The sequence below is a fragment of the Homarus americanus genome, unplaced genomic scaffold (genome assembly GCF_018991925.1).
Source record: "Homarus americanus isolate GMGI-L3 unplaced genomic scaffold, GMGI_Hamer_2.0 scaffold36188, whole genome shotgun sequence".
NCBI lineage: Eukaryota > Metazoa > Arthropoda > Malacostraca > Decapoda > Nephropidae > Homarus > Homarus americanus.
The window spans coordinates 2,457,985-2,473,737 of NW_024718183.1; the positions used below are offsets into that span (position 1 = coordinate 2,457,985).

The 15,753-nt window shown below is 36.9% G+C and overlaps 1 protein-coding gene across 1 annotated transcript in view; it reads left to right on the plus strand.

The window, feature by feature from the left end:
* The window catches only part of LOC121859247 (zinc transporter 9-like), a 75,949-nt gene that overhangs the window by 12,205 nt on the left and 47,991 nt on the right, over positions 1-15,753 (plus strand). The window contains 3 exon segments of the mRNA XM_042355989.1: positions 3,655-3,732; positions 13,496-13,616; positions 15,166-15,304. Of these exon segments, the coding sequence (XP_042211923.1) occupies positions 3,655-3,732; positions 13,496-13,616; positions 15,166-15,304 (338 nt within the window).

A 15,753-nucleotide genomic window follows, 5' to 3' on the forward strand; every position in this document is an offset into this window, starting at 1 on the left:
AGGGAGGAGGAAGGGAAGCAAAGTTCCTTAAATCCTTCCTTCAGCTACAAAATAGGATTTTGTGGTTCAATCTCATTAATAGCTAATGTCTCACCAATGAATGAATTTCAATATTACAAGCTTAAAGAACTGGGATGGAGGAGGTAAATTTTTATACAAACCTGCCAATAGCACCCTAGCTAGGAGACTCATATATAAAACGGACTAATCATAAGAACTTAACAGGGCCACAGTCCACATTGTATGATTACTCATTTAGATACCTTGCCATAAAAATGTCTCCACCATACTACTGAACTCATTTCAATATTGTTTTGATAGTCATTACAATCAAAATGGAGAAGCAAAACTCGGCACAAGCAGAGCAATTAGGCTGAGTGGTTTTGATTAATTTTGTTATATATGAGAAAACCGTCTCATGGAAGCAGCAAATTTAATAGCTTGAGCTCTCTTTTAGCATGAGCTGTTTTCCTCGTCCATCTCTTGTGCTGTATCCTGAGGAGACTGTCTGTAACGCTACCAGGGAAAAACAAATTTGTAATACAGTGGTCCCTCGGTTAACGACCACAATTCGTTCTAGAAGGTTGCTCGTTAACCGAAAAACTCGTTAACCAAAACCATTGTTTCAATGGGTTTTTGGGTAATTGGTTCCAGCTCACCGAAAATTGCCTAAAATCAATAAAAAAAGGTAGTAAAGTACACTTACTTTGAGGTGTGTATGTAGAAGGCTCCTGGATAATGATGATGATGATGGGAATTAGAATGGGGGTGGAGGAGAAGGAAGAAGAGAAGTCACCCCATGGCGCCATTTCACCCATAAAATTTTAGTTCTCTTGGTGTCATTCAAGATTGTTTTCTTTAAATCAACACTGCACTGCATTATATATTGTCAATATTTAAAATAAATTTCGAATTGACCAATAATTTGCTTGGAAGCACAGAAAAAAACGTTTAGTTGAAGAGAGTCTCAAGCAAGATGTTACCTCCACTGAAAAGACACAGAGACTGACGCATGTATGGTGTGTTGACAGGCTGTATGGCGCGCAAAAAACTAGCTTCCTATACTTCAATTATGTTCAATAATTGTTAAAATGACTAAAAAAATTAATATAAAACTTTTAAAATTATTGAATAGTATAAACTTCTTGATATTTACTAAAATAGTAAGGAATTTAAGCCCTAGAACCGATTACTGTATTGGCGGACTAATACTACAGCTGGTGGACCGCCAAATGCAAGCGAAAACATGTTGAGGTCGGCTCGTAAAAAACTCGTTAATCGACGGATTGCTCGTTAACCGAAATTAAGAATCTTATGGAAGGTAACTCGTTAACCGAAATCTCGTTAACCGAGGCGCTCGTTAACCGAGGGATCACTGTATATGACACATGTTAAATCTGCCTGATAGCTCACCTTGGTGAAAAATTGGATGTGTGAAATAATTTTTGCAAAATACTACTGTTGTGACCACACCCCCTCATTTGGGTTTTCCCAGGATGAGTGAGGCATTATACAGTAGGTTCTCAAATTTTGAGAGTTTTTAATTCGACATTTTTTATTTGGACACAAAAGAAAAAACTACACAATTTCAAATTTCGACGGCGGAAACTCGAATTTCGACGGGATTGAGCGGCCTGCCAACGTTGAGACGTGCACAATCGTGTAAACAGCGTCATTTCTCTTATTTACAAAAGATTCATTATTGTTTATTACTGAATGTCTTTTTGATTGAATTAATGTTTATGTGTGCAAAATGAACAATACAATTCATTAATAATACGTAGAATATTAAAACACGAGGAGACGAAACGGCATTGTTTTCTGTTCACAAAACCAGTGACTGACTGGTTCTACATATAAAACTGAAGAAAATAAGACCCTGGTTATAGATGTAGTAAAATTAATATGGTTGTTTTAAGTTATGTTATTTAATGTTAATATATGGAACAATAGAAGTAGCTAACCATTAATGGTAAAGAAAAAAAAGTGAGACTGCACAGCTCCAACGTATATAAGTGTGTACATGTGAAAACATATCATTATTACTCTACATAAGAATATGAAAGCAACACTTATTTACTGTTCATATATGTTTTAATTAATGTTTCTGAATTTAAAAAAAAAATTCTCACCAGTGGTGGTAAAGTTGAAAACATAAGGACAGTCAATGTTGATGTGTGTGTTTTTACTTGGATGACGAAGTTGCCAAGTCATCAGGTTCAACTCTAGCTGAAGCTGCAGAACATAAGAACTTTTTCTGTGTTGTTTTTAGTTTTTATTTAACTTTATCTGTGTTATTTTTGCTGGTTTATTAGGATGTTGCTTTATTACAGGTAGTAATTTTCCAAAAAAGTAGGGTAAATAAGGCAAAATTTAGCCAAACATCGAAAGCACCAAACTCAAATTAATTTTCTCCAAAAGAAGTTGTATTTAAATTTGGATGATTTGAATTTCGCGAGGTTTTTACAGTCTAAATAGTTGTCCAAATATGAGAGCCTACTGTAGGTAAGAGGATTAAAAAAAAAAAAAATTACAATGCAACGTTATCATGCAAGACAATATCCAAAAAAAAATACTATACTGTATACTGTATGTATGCTCAAGATGGGTAATTTGGCTGCTGTACAGTATTTAGATTAACTGGCTGTTTTCCTGAAAGGCCTTATGTTCCTGCTGTGATCAAACACCACCTGAGTGATATAGGTCCTCCAGGGCTTCTTATTTTGTTTTTGCTGCCAGACTTATTTGATATTTTATATATAACTTACTTTCAATAATTGATTAATGATATTGCTTTATAACTATTGTAACAGCAAATTATCTAAATACTGTATCCTCTTGCAAATTTTGACTGAGCGTTCAGTAACTATACCCTACTTTTTACTATTTGGTCAAAAGTGTGTACTTCAAAATAGGATTTCATCTTGTATAGTGTAGTGCCATGATATTGATCAGCTGAGAAGGCTGCTCATGTATAATTTTTTCATTGACATGACTGTAGTATGTTCAGATTTTTTCTTACACTTATTATCCACAAATTCTTAATCTTAGATAGCTTAGAAGAGTAGGGGATATTTCTTCCCTTATAAAACCACATATCATACTGTACTCCTCCAACTTTCCTTTCAAGGCATCCTATGTGGTAGTTAGCCTGAGTCTCCAGCTTACCACCACCAATAAACATAGCTGGTAGAGGTCAGAGTGGTTGCTAGAAGCACTATTTATGTTGCTTTTAAATTTTACATTACCTTTGCAAAGGCTATTCCATTATCCTAATCACTCATTGTTTAGATAAATCTTTATGGCCATTTGCAAAATGGCAGCCATGGCTGCCTCAGTAGCAGGAACACATACAGTAGAGACAAATTGATCAGAATGAAGTATCCAGTCAGACATCCATGTTGATGTGCGTCTTGTCTGGGTAGGAGTATGAACTATATTGTCTCATTGTTTAGAACTACACTTTGCTTTCAGATTTTATATAGACATCTTCCCTCTAACTGTTTTAGCAAAGACCGGACAAACCCATTACAGCATTCAGTTGGGAGTTGTGAAGAATCTGTAAGGACTCCATGGTGTTCATTATTTTATCATCTTATGACAAGATTCTTAATACAGTAATTGTATGATTTTCTATTTTCTTCTTTGCCTCAGTGGATGTGTTTCATGTGAAAAGAGCTGTGAAGAAGCTTTACTCTCTAAGGAAAATACTGAGGAGCTTTAAGAGTGGAGGTAGTGAATTATTTCTAAACTTTTAGTATGATTTGAAGGCTCACTCTATATACAATAGAGTATATACCGTATGTATCACTGATGTAGTCGTGACCGTGAACAAGACCACTCACAATTTTAGTCTCTATGTATCACCTGAGGTTTAGGTCCTCCAGATAGTTTTAGTAATAAAACTTAAGATGAGCACTTGGGGGTTAGTCTTAAGATGGTCCATAAATGCTAAAATTGTGATTGGTTTTATTTCTGGTCTTGACTGCATTACTAATATACAGTACATGTATACTGTGAATATTTTTTATCACATGAATGTCACTTGAAATACAGAAACACCTTAACCTATTATAATTTGATACTGCAGTATGATGAAGACCAGAAAATGATTTAAAATCACAGTTATCATGTGTAACGTTTTCCTCATGTGGCCGTAATTATCACAAATGATTATATGAAATTGGGGACTTTTAGCTTTTGTTTTATTTTCTCTTTTTAAATACTCAAATTATTCCCACATTTAAAGCATATTACTGACATTTCCAGATTTGTGATAGAGATGAGTCTTTCTGTAGTGTACCATGACAATTTTAAATCTTTTTACATCACTCTGCTAGTGTTTTGCTTCTGTTTACCTGAATTTATTCATTGTTAGAAGATGTTTATTCACCACTTGCTGCACTTGCCTTGAATTGAGCTTTCAAGACAATAGAATCTTACAATATCTGTTTGTTAGAAAAAATTCAATTTTTCTCTTTACCACAAATTTCACATTGTAATGATAGTCTGCATCTCCGCTTGTTTCCTTTTGGAAGGAAAGAGGTCGTATCACCTTCACCAATGCACAGCTTTTTTCCCCACTAATTTTAAGGTACATCTACTGTAATATCTTTGCATTTCCCATAGTATACAGTAATTATATGTACAGTACTTCATTTGTTCCTGTCAGTATCCAGTAGGTGATTCATGTGGAACCTCCAGACACTTTCACTTGGTCACTATCAAGTTACTGTATATATATATCTTTCTGTTTCTGATTTTTATATATCTTTGTCTCTCATTTACCAATTTGTCAGGCTGGATATCTTGTGAATGTGGTAACTCGAACAAACAGAGATGAATAATGAAACTTGGTTCTGTATGTGGATAATCCTTCACGTTCTTAGTTGGGTTTGATCAGTATTTTCTCACCTTATTTTGGGGAGCTTTGGTCATTTTATACATATGGTGATGACAGACCTTGGGTCCTGCATTTGTTTGTATCTTCTGTAATAGAGGTATTTACATATACTGTACTGTATTGGCTCTGTAGATCTCTCTGTTTTTCAGGACGAGTGCTCTTGACATAATTCTTAAATAATTTACCGTATCTCTTCATTATGCTCTTATCATCCTCATACTACCACATTCTCTCCCTATACTATATCTAATGTATATTTTTTTCCATTCCTACCATTTTCTCAACATCTTTTTATCTCTGTAGCTGTTTCACCTCTGTATACCAACTTTTTATCTTCCAACCAAAATGGGGACTGGTTCTCGGTGAAAAATGTGTAGTGTCACTATGGTTGAGTGTTTTTTGGAAGGGTTATCAAGAATGGTAAAAAGCAAGAGTTATGTAGAAAGGAGCAAGTTTCACTGAGAGGAATTTAGAGTATAAGTGGACCAGAGTCAGTTGTTTTAGGTAACACAGCTGTGGTGGATGACTTAAAAGTTAAAAAAGTGCAAACATGACTGGAAGAGTTTATAAGAATGAGTAGTAGAAGAAATAATGAAAATATATATACCGGTGTATATATTAAGAATATAATACAAATATATATTGAAGATAGACTGTGAGAAGTTAATGTTAACTCTAATGGAGGCAGAATACAGGAAGTGAGGCTTTTTAAGTACAGTATTTAGGAGTGGATGTATCAGTGACTGGAGCAGTAAGTGAGGAATTGTATCATAGAATGTCTGAGAAAAAATCAGTAGCTAATATGGAGGGAAAGTGGCATAGAGGAGGATGCAGAGGTGAGTACTCGACCCAACATTAATTTTACTCTCTAGGTATGATGAATATCCTTTGGAAACAAGCTGAAGAAATAGCTAGAAGTATAGGATGTAAAGAATACAAAACACAGAAACCAAAATATTAGATGTGGAAGGATGATTAGACAGGGATGAAGAGGGTCTGCTATGGTGTTCTAGATATATTGAAAGATTGAAGACAGGAAAAGAAGAGGTGTGAGGATGGTACTGGATAGAAGGTGGATGCATGTATTCTAAAGTGTTGTGTGTATATGAATAGGTTATGGTGACAAGTGGTTTATGGGGATAGATATGTTGCTGATGGTGATACTGGGTTTAATGAAGGAATAGATAAAGTAAATGGAAATTTTAGGCTGAATTAAAGTAGTTAGAATGAATGATGGGAGAGAGTGTTTCTTCATGATTCTGGAAACCTGCTGAAAAATGTTTGTAAGGGTGAATAAAAATATTTGGGTATAGATTATGGCTGCTGTCCTTGGTCCTCTGCCTGTGTATTTGTAGACAGGTTTCTACATAAGAACCAAAGGTTCTTCTGTGTCCATAACAATCAAACTTGGTTCTGCATATTCATATGATGAAGCTTATCACTTTTGAGTTCAGTATGGGAGTTCCATTGATGACTTTAGATGTAGTATGGCCAAAACTCGTGGTGATGAGTTTTGTTTGTGAACCAATATAATTTTCTATGAAACTTGGTGATGGGGGCCCCACTTCTTTCTGTCAGCCTTTCTAATTAAACTTCCAATACAGGAAAACCTTTTCATTTACTAGCTGCCTATTACTGCTATTCACCCCTGTTTCCTGAGCATGCAGTAGTGTGGGCTGTAAAGCTTTCTCAAACAGTGCTGTGCAGATGCTTCATTTCTCCCTCATTATTTTCCTTATAGCTGTGTGTGTGACTTTCTCTAATGTGTGTGTATCCATGTCACTATACAGTACAGTACTTCATGAAAGTATCACACATCTGTACAGTTGTGTCTTGCCCATGCATTATACAGTAGATCCTTGATATAATGTGAGAGTAGGACTGAGAACTGTAACTCAATAACAAATAATGTTATATCGTTCTATGTACTCTACCATATTTCAATGGGAAACATAGGATACTGGACTGTAGCCTCAGAAAATTCCATTAGACACCATTGTTTCTCACTTCAACACTAATGACATTACATTACAGTATTTCAAAACACTTTTTAACATATAACAACTCATCTTGAGTCTGAGCAAATGCTTTCTTGACTGCAGTCATTCAGATTCTTAGTGACTGATGGAGCAATAAACCTTTAGGGGCATTGTGATGTGTGTAACTGCTGCTGGCCAGTGCTGGGTTTTCATCAACTGATTGATTGTCTCTATATTACATTAAACCTTTAAAAGCATATTTAATGCAACATTTTAAAAATATTTAATGCTTCTTTGAGAAATGAAACATTGAAAACAATATTATGATTTCATGGGCATACCCAATTGATGCAATTTCACCATTAAAAAATTAATGTACAGTACACTACAGGTTGACAATCCTTTATCCGAAATCCTTGGGGTCAGAAGCATTTCGGTTTTCGGAATTTTTCGGTTTTCAGAATGGTTAGCCCACCCAGGCATAGATCACTGACCCACATTGGGGTCTGGGAGGCGAAAATATAATAAAGTAATATTAATAATAATAATAATTCATATCATAGCCTAGGTCGTGTTTCTCACTTTTGGTCTTTTTTTCATTCTTGTATTTCTTTACTGTATTATTATTATTTTATTATTATAGTATTATTGTTATTATTATAATTAATTTTATCATTATTATTATTATTGTTATCATTATTATTTTATTTTGGTGTATTTTTATTAAAATTTTTATTTACTATGAATAATTATTATTACTGTACGGTATTATAATTATTATTACATTTCCCCCCCCAGGCCCCGATGTGAGTCAGTGATCTATGCTTGGGTGGGCTAATCCCTGTTTAAAAATAAATAAATAAAATAAATAAAAAATAAAAAAATGTCCCCCCCCCAAAAAAAAAATCGGTTTTCAGAGCTTTTCGGTTTTCGGAATTTCGGGTAAAGGGTTATCAACCTGTACTGCAAGGAAGTTTTATTTTATTTTTTTTTATTTCTTTCTTCCCCCAACACAAAACACCCTTGAAATTTCCATACTTGGCACATTTTATCCTTAACAATTTTTTGGGAAAAACTATTTTTCAGTAAACTGCATAACAACTTCCCAGCTGCCTTTCTGTGGGGCAATTTTTATATATTCTAATTTAGATTAAAATTCACTGAAAAATATGGGTGTTGTGTGACCTGGTGTTAGGTGGAAAATATAAAAAGAAAGAACACAGTAGAGTGCTGTGTAACATTTATTATAGTACAGTACAGTACAACAAAAATAGGGCAAAAATATGAATGAAATTATCTGCAGCACTACTCCTCAGAAGCACCCCTCTGCAAATGGTGTTCACAGATCTCTTGAGAACATTGATACACTTCACCATCCCAACTTCATTTCATTTTATTCGCTTCTTTTTCATATATAAATGCAAATACTGTAAAGCATCATAAACCTGAACAAAACATCCTAGTCCAATTAAAAAAAAATAATTGCTGCACTACCAAGATCATAGCTGAGGGTTCCCTTGGTAACACCAGAAAGCTAAAGTACTGCTAAAAATTAATACTGTAGTAAAATCATTGTATCAAGTCACGTTATGTCAGGGTCTACTGTACAGTATATTAAACCATACTGCACACACTGACTCCACATTCTCAGACCAGAGCTTCATGTACATTACACTATTATTGGTTAAATCTTCTCTGCATTGATTTGTCTTAAGCTCTCTAAACCATAAATGATGCCTAATTTTCTTTTCATCCAAAATATTTCTATGAACATGTTGGAGCAAGGATGTAATATTGTTTACATTATGTGCCTTCCTCCTACTACAGGGTTTACATGTGACAATATTATCAAACCTGGTTAGAGATATTACATCTACAGCATATGTTAATCTGCTTTTTAATTAAGAAATATTTATATACAGTACAGTTACAAAGTAATGAAAATGAAGTTTTTAGTACAGTACACAAATTGCAGAAGTAGTCATTTTTATCCTCATTATTTTACTAAGTTTGTAGGACCATCTTGTAAATCCCGTTATAGCTTCTGTTGTCTCATTTCAGTCCACAGGAGACAATATAGTTTTATGTTTTAGTCCTGCAGGTGAAGATGGACAAAGTGAATCATCGAAAAAAAGTTTAATGAATTTCTGTATTGAGTAAAAGATTAGCATTTCTAGTAAGAGTTGATGAATTACCGAGAAGTGAATTTCAAACAGGAAATAAATATACAGTACAGTATCTAGATTGTTATAGGCCTGTACCTGTACTGTATAGCAGATGGACAGCATTCTAGAGTAAAACTGTTGCTTCTGATGGGGGAGTAACCTTCAGGTCAGGCATTAGTGAGTAATGAATACAATCATTAAAACTAAGGCTGCTTCTGGCTTACTTTGTCCTCTCATAGCAAGGTTGCCTAAGAAAAGTTCCTAAGATTTTTGTTGCACAGATTTCTCAGTTCATAACCATAAAGGTTCTGTGAACACTCACCATTATAAAACAAAACATCAATTTTCCATAATATAGAAATGTTTCTTTGAGTACTGTACACACCAAGTGTTTTCACATACTAGTGTTAGAAAGCAAATACTAAAAATCAGTTTGCTGTAATTTAACTACCCTTAAACAGCTACAGTATATGCTTCATTATTACAATATACAGTACTGTAAACTGCTATCTCAGAAATACCCATAAACTGTATACAATATTTTCATGTCTCCCACCTGTTTAAACATCTTCTGGGCTAAAGTCACACCCGCACTACATTCTGGGTGAAGATTAGGTTAGAGGATGGTTTGTTCCTGGTGGCATGGCCAGGGTAACCTCAGTATATGGGCTCATACAACAAACCAACTGTCACGCCACACAGTATGAAAAAAAAATTATGATTAGTGTAATTATTGACCTAGTTACACACTTGAGACCTTATGTTGAAGTGTAGTAATTCAGTATAGCATCAGTACCAACTATCACAGTACAATACAGTACAGTATATAATTTTATAACTTCAGTGTATTCAGATGATTCATGAATTCCACTTACTGGGTATTCAGGATTGAATAAATGTATACCAACTCCCAGTTCATGACCGACGACCTTTGGCTTTAGTGAATTTGCAATTCATTGAAATCCACACATCTTGTGGGTGAAACTGCTATCTTAAAACATGAAGAATAATATGCTCGTTCTGTTACTAATGTAGAGTTGTTATGCTGCTACACTTTTTCAGTTATAAGTTTACATTTCATGCATTGATAATGATGATTAGTTTTATTTACGGTGATGTGTGCAGACGAGTGTGTGAGGCTACTCATAAAAGACAGAAACATGTGGAACTGTAGAAAAAGGTGAAAATAGTACAGTTTTAGTTTATCATAATGGATGAGTTTTTTATGGTTACAGTAATACCCCGATTTACGCGGTCAATTGAACCCGCGGAGGTCCGCGTAAAACGAGAAACGCACAAATGGAACAACAGAACATATGGGATTAATTGAAATAGAGACTGGGCCGACCCCCAAACTCCACTTTCTGCCTACACAATATGTACGTTGAAATAAAAACAACATCTTAACTTTATGATGGTATGCACACACACACATAATATAGAAGAGAAATATCAATAAGAGAATAATAATATGCTGTACCAGGTAAAAGAAAAATCAAGGTTTAACACTTACGTCAGGTTAGGTTAGGTTAGGTTAGAAAAAATCAAGGTTTAACACTTACGTAAGGTTAGGTTAGTTTTTAAAAAATGAAGGTTTAACACGTACCTAAGGTTAGGTTAGGTTAGGAAAAATCAAAGTTTAACACGTAAGGTTAGGTTAGGAAAAATCAAGGTTAGGTTTAACACTTACGTTAGTAGAAGAGATGGGTCGGTGTACGGGAATGACGGCTGGTTCCGAGGCAGAGGGCAGATTACTGGCCCTCAGGTGACTCACCATCACTAACCTCCATAGTTGTCAGGGCCTCCCTGACAAATCCCTCAAAGTCACCATCACTGTCACTGTCACTATCACTGGCTTGGGCTGGCTGTGGTGGGTTGCGGGCGAAGAACTCGGTAATGCTTTGTTGATGGCTAGTGTTGATGTTGTCGTGATACACCTTGATGTAGGGGTCCATAATCTGCAACAGCTGGGTAGTGAAGACTTCATAGCGGTTATCGTCAGGGTCGTCGGAAAGGAGGAGCTTCAGTTTCTCTACACACTCGATGGCACCCCTTACATTACCATGCGATAACTTGTGTTCTTCTGGGGTTGACGCACCACCTGCCTCTTCACTGACGTGATCGTCTACTAACATCTCGTCGGCAGTCACCTCAGGATCCCTGATCACCTCCAGGATGTCTTCGTTGGTGGTCTCGGAAAAGCCTGCAGCTGTAACACTCTGCGCAGCTTCTCTTGCAAGGTCCACTGCCACTGCAACAGACTGAACCTCACCAGTCACAGGTTGACTCTGCCTCCCACCTGGGATACCTTGCAACACATGCCTCCATGCTTGACAAACCGTTGCTACAGACAGCTGATCACATGCCTCCACCAAGAAGTCCACAGCTTTCTTGACGTTAAATTTTTTCCAATACTCTTTGACGAGAACTTCTTGATCCGCCAACTGTTGTTCCTCGTCTTCGTCGCTCTCGCTATCGGTGTCACCCAGGTTACGCAACTCATCCTTGGTGTTGGTACAGTCGTTCAGGAGCTTAAACTTCTTTGTAGAGAATGCAGCTTTCACATTGCAGATTAATTCTTGGTCCATGGGCTGGATTAATGACGTAGTGTTGGGAGGAAGGAAGACCACTTTTACGTTGGGGTGACGATCCAACAGTAGGGGCGAATGTCCTGGTGCGTTGTCAAGGAACAACAAAATGTTGAATGGAACATTCTGTTGCTCGCAAAATTTCTTGACGTCGGGAACGAAACAGTCATCAAACCAGGAGAGTGACAGAGCAGAGAACATTCACGCCTTATCCGGTTAGCCAGTGAACATTTAGCTTGTTCATGTCCATGTTTTTGTAGGTGTGCGGCTTGCGGGCTGTGTGGATCACCGATAACTTGAGTTTATAGGAACCGAAGGCATTGGTGGTAAAGAGGACGGTGATGCGCTCCTTCTGCAACTTCCGGCCCCGACACTTGCTGGCAGACTGGACAACGAAGGTCTTGGAAGGTAGCTTTTTCCGAAACAGACCGGATTCGTCCATGTTGAACACCTGGTCATCGGTGTATGGTCCTTGCTCTATAACCTCACGTAAGATTGGAGGAAAATCCCTAGCCGCAACACGGTCAGCACTCGCTTCTTCACCACCAATGTTAATGTTGGTGATCTTGTTCCTCTTCTTAAACCTCTGCAACCACCCAAAGGAAGCATTGAAGGGTTTGGGCTCTGCAATTCTCATCTTACGTGCCACTGCTGCGTACAGTTCACGTGCGTATTCTTGAACTGACCGCGTGTCCACCGCCATGTTGCATCGAGCCTGATGAATCAAGTAGCTCACCAAGTAAATTTTCAGTCTTGAGCAGCACCTTGTTCTGACAATACATTGAAGCACCTGCAGACTTTGTGATGTTCATGTGTTCTTTTATCTTGGCTGCATCCTTCTTTATCGTCCGGTTCGTAGATTCGTTCATGCCATGCTGGCGAACGAGATCAACCTGTCTTCTTCCTTTCTCCAACTCTTGAATGATCTTGTACTTCACATCGTAGCTTAGGGAACGTTGTATCTTCTTTGGCTTAGGGCGGCTGGGTCCAGGTAATGCAAGGTTTTTCTGTGGTGGTGGTGGTCCGGTGGCAGCCATTTTTTCGGAACAATAGATACTGGTATACACGGTGTGGCCTGGAGGGATGTAACTGACGCGGCTAGGTCAAGCGTCGTCTCTCCTCCCTCCCGCGGGTGGGCACGTCATATTACATTAAACCAATCACAGCTAGCGGCGGAGGGAGGTAAGGATGCGTGGCCCAATCACAGTCCGATACGTCATATGACGTCACCGATAACGCAACAGAGACATCCACTGCGCAACCTACCCGCGCGGCTTGCCCAAGCATGGTGGGATGACGGGAGATGGCGGGAAGTTTGAATCCAAAAGTGGCAGCGGGGGACCGCCAGCCGCTCTCCGCGTATATGAGTAGATGCACCGCATAAAGTGGGCATCCGGTTCTGGCGGGGGACCGCATAAATGTGGAAACGTGTAAACGAAAATCGCGTAAACCTGGGTATTACTGTATTTACTTTTTTTTAACTTTGATGCACACTTTCTTACGATGTAAATTTGGCACCCTTTTAACTCAAACGCCTCAAATCATATTTCATCATCACAGTTACGTTAAAAACACATTACTCTCTTTAGATTATAATTATTTACAGGCACAATACAGTGTTTATTGTAGTAATTTTTCTTAAGCAGTTACCATTTTCCCTTTTTGTGTTCAGTCATACCAGGAACCTAACCCCCTGTTTCCCATTGAACTAAGGTTTCTGCATTTGTGAGGTTTTTACAAGAACTTCACCCTGCAAATATCAAGGGTCTACTGTACATATTTATGATATAGTTCGGTGTAATATTATTTTATAATATCTTCATTTTTTGCTGGGAGACTAATCCACTTTTTATGTAACAGATATCTTCAACATCAAGAAATTACTGAAGGACTATCGTCGTGACCAGAGGACTGGGCCTGAGCCTGTCAAACCACCTGGCTTAGATGCCTCCGGGAAGGTTGTGTGGGCTGCAGTCGTGATGTAAGGAATTGTGCTGTTGCTTTGAGTTGGTGCTTCTAATTAGTCACAACGAAAAGCAATAGCACACCTTGTTAAAGTATAGTATTTTATTAAAATTAATGAAATACTGCACAGTAATTTTGTTATCTTAAAGTCTCTCATCATTAGTGCACTTAAACATAAAAAACATTGGGAAATATATTTTATAATTATCTACTGTACAGTAATTGCGTAGTGTTGCCATAACCATGAAGTCTCATTCCTTATCTGTTGGCTTTATATATTTCTGGAGTTTGCGGGCCACATAATGGTGTAGTCCATCTGTCCAGTGTCCATCCATTCCTTAACTTTTAGGTTTCCAAGCCATAAGTGAGTTTTCATGTACTGTACTGAAGAAAATTGTAGTGCATGTGGTTTGTTATTTGCCCCAAGGGAGAGGATGGACCTTATACTTTAGGGGTCACTGGCTCAAAGATCAAGGTCATTGTTGTCTAAGTTAAAATTATAGGACTGTATATAATCCTTAAAGTTTTCATGCACCAGGTGAACTTTGGCATTTAGTAAGTATCTTGGCCTTAGAAAGAGTGAAATCTTGGGTGATTCTGGAATTAATGAGTCAACAGTGAAACATATTGTTAATAACACTGTTGTATTGGTTTTTGAACTGTAACTAAAGTATGTGGGTATTACTGACCCAAATGTTTCATAGGTACAGTACCTTAGCCTTAGGGAAATTAAAGCGCCTATTCCCGTGTGATTCACTGGTTACTTGGTAAAACTAGATTACTGGCTTCTAAACTGTAACATAAGTTTCTAAGCACTGATGAACCTTGATATTACTAAGGAAGCTCATCCCAGAAGAGGGTGAAAATTTCTAAAAATTTTCTATGATTAAAATGTTGTTTCTGATCTGTAATATAAGTTTGCTTGCATTGGTGAAGTTCATAACACCTAGGTGCCTTGTGTGCTGCCTAGAGAAGAAGTCTTACTTGATTTTGTGGTCACTCATTCAGAAGTGAAGATCATAATTACCTTGAATAAAATTTTGGTTTCTGATGTTTATGATGAGTTTTGTAGTAGCATTGTAACAATTTTTTTTTTATTTGGAGGTTATTACGTCAGACATTACTACACTAATATCTCAACTAAATTTTAATGACTCGCCATACTGGATCTGACGCCGGTGTCTCCATAACATATAAGAACTTCACTGTTCTTTTATTTAGTAGCACACTGTACTTATGTAACAAATTATCCTAAATTTTAGTAGAGACATTATATGTCACTCAGTATATTAAACTATAAGACTAATTAAGTTGTTGTTAGTTATATCTAAAGACTGTTTCACCTCACATGAGAAAGAGTTTTATTGGGCCTGGGGTTCTAGTCTCCACCTCTATCTCATACCTTCTGTTGTTTTCACTTACTGTACTGTACTGTAATACTTTATCTACAGGGAAATATCTTTGTTTGTTGATAAGAAATGTGGAATATATTCATAAGATTGATTGTTTTGTTTTTTAATATAATTCCCACCCAAACTGTTAATCTGCTGATTTGTTTCTTTCAGTAATGGAGCAAACTTTATAATGAAGTTAGGGGCATGGGCATTCACTGGAGCACACAGTCTGTTTGCAGAAGCATTGCATTCCTTTGCTGATGTCACCAACCAGCTCCTTCTTGCCTATGGTATTCATAAGTCAAAACAGGTAGGTAGGAGGCAGTAAAACACCTGCTTAATCAGTGTTTTAAACATTTAAGAACAAGGACATGAAAATGCTTGAAGGATGGTATAATGAAAAAAATACCGGGTGATTACAAATTATATTCCCTATTTTATACATTTACTTTGAAAAACTAACAGCTACTGTACATTGAAAAGAAAGGTACAGTATACTAATAAAGAACTCAAAAAGTTTTATTCTCAAGCTATACAAGCTCAATGTGAGTTCCTTGTGGCTCTACAGACATAAAAGTGCATTTCTGTTTCCCTCTGAACACACATTTTGGAGCATGTCATACTGAACTTTACTGACCTCAAGTATAGTATCCTTTAAATTTTCCAACCAGTTTATTTCTCCTCTTCATTGCTGTGTAAAATATACATCCAGCCAAGTATTTGCTCTAATTTGCATAGAATCAAAAGACAATTTAAATG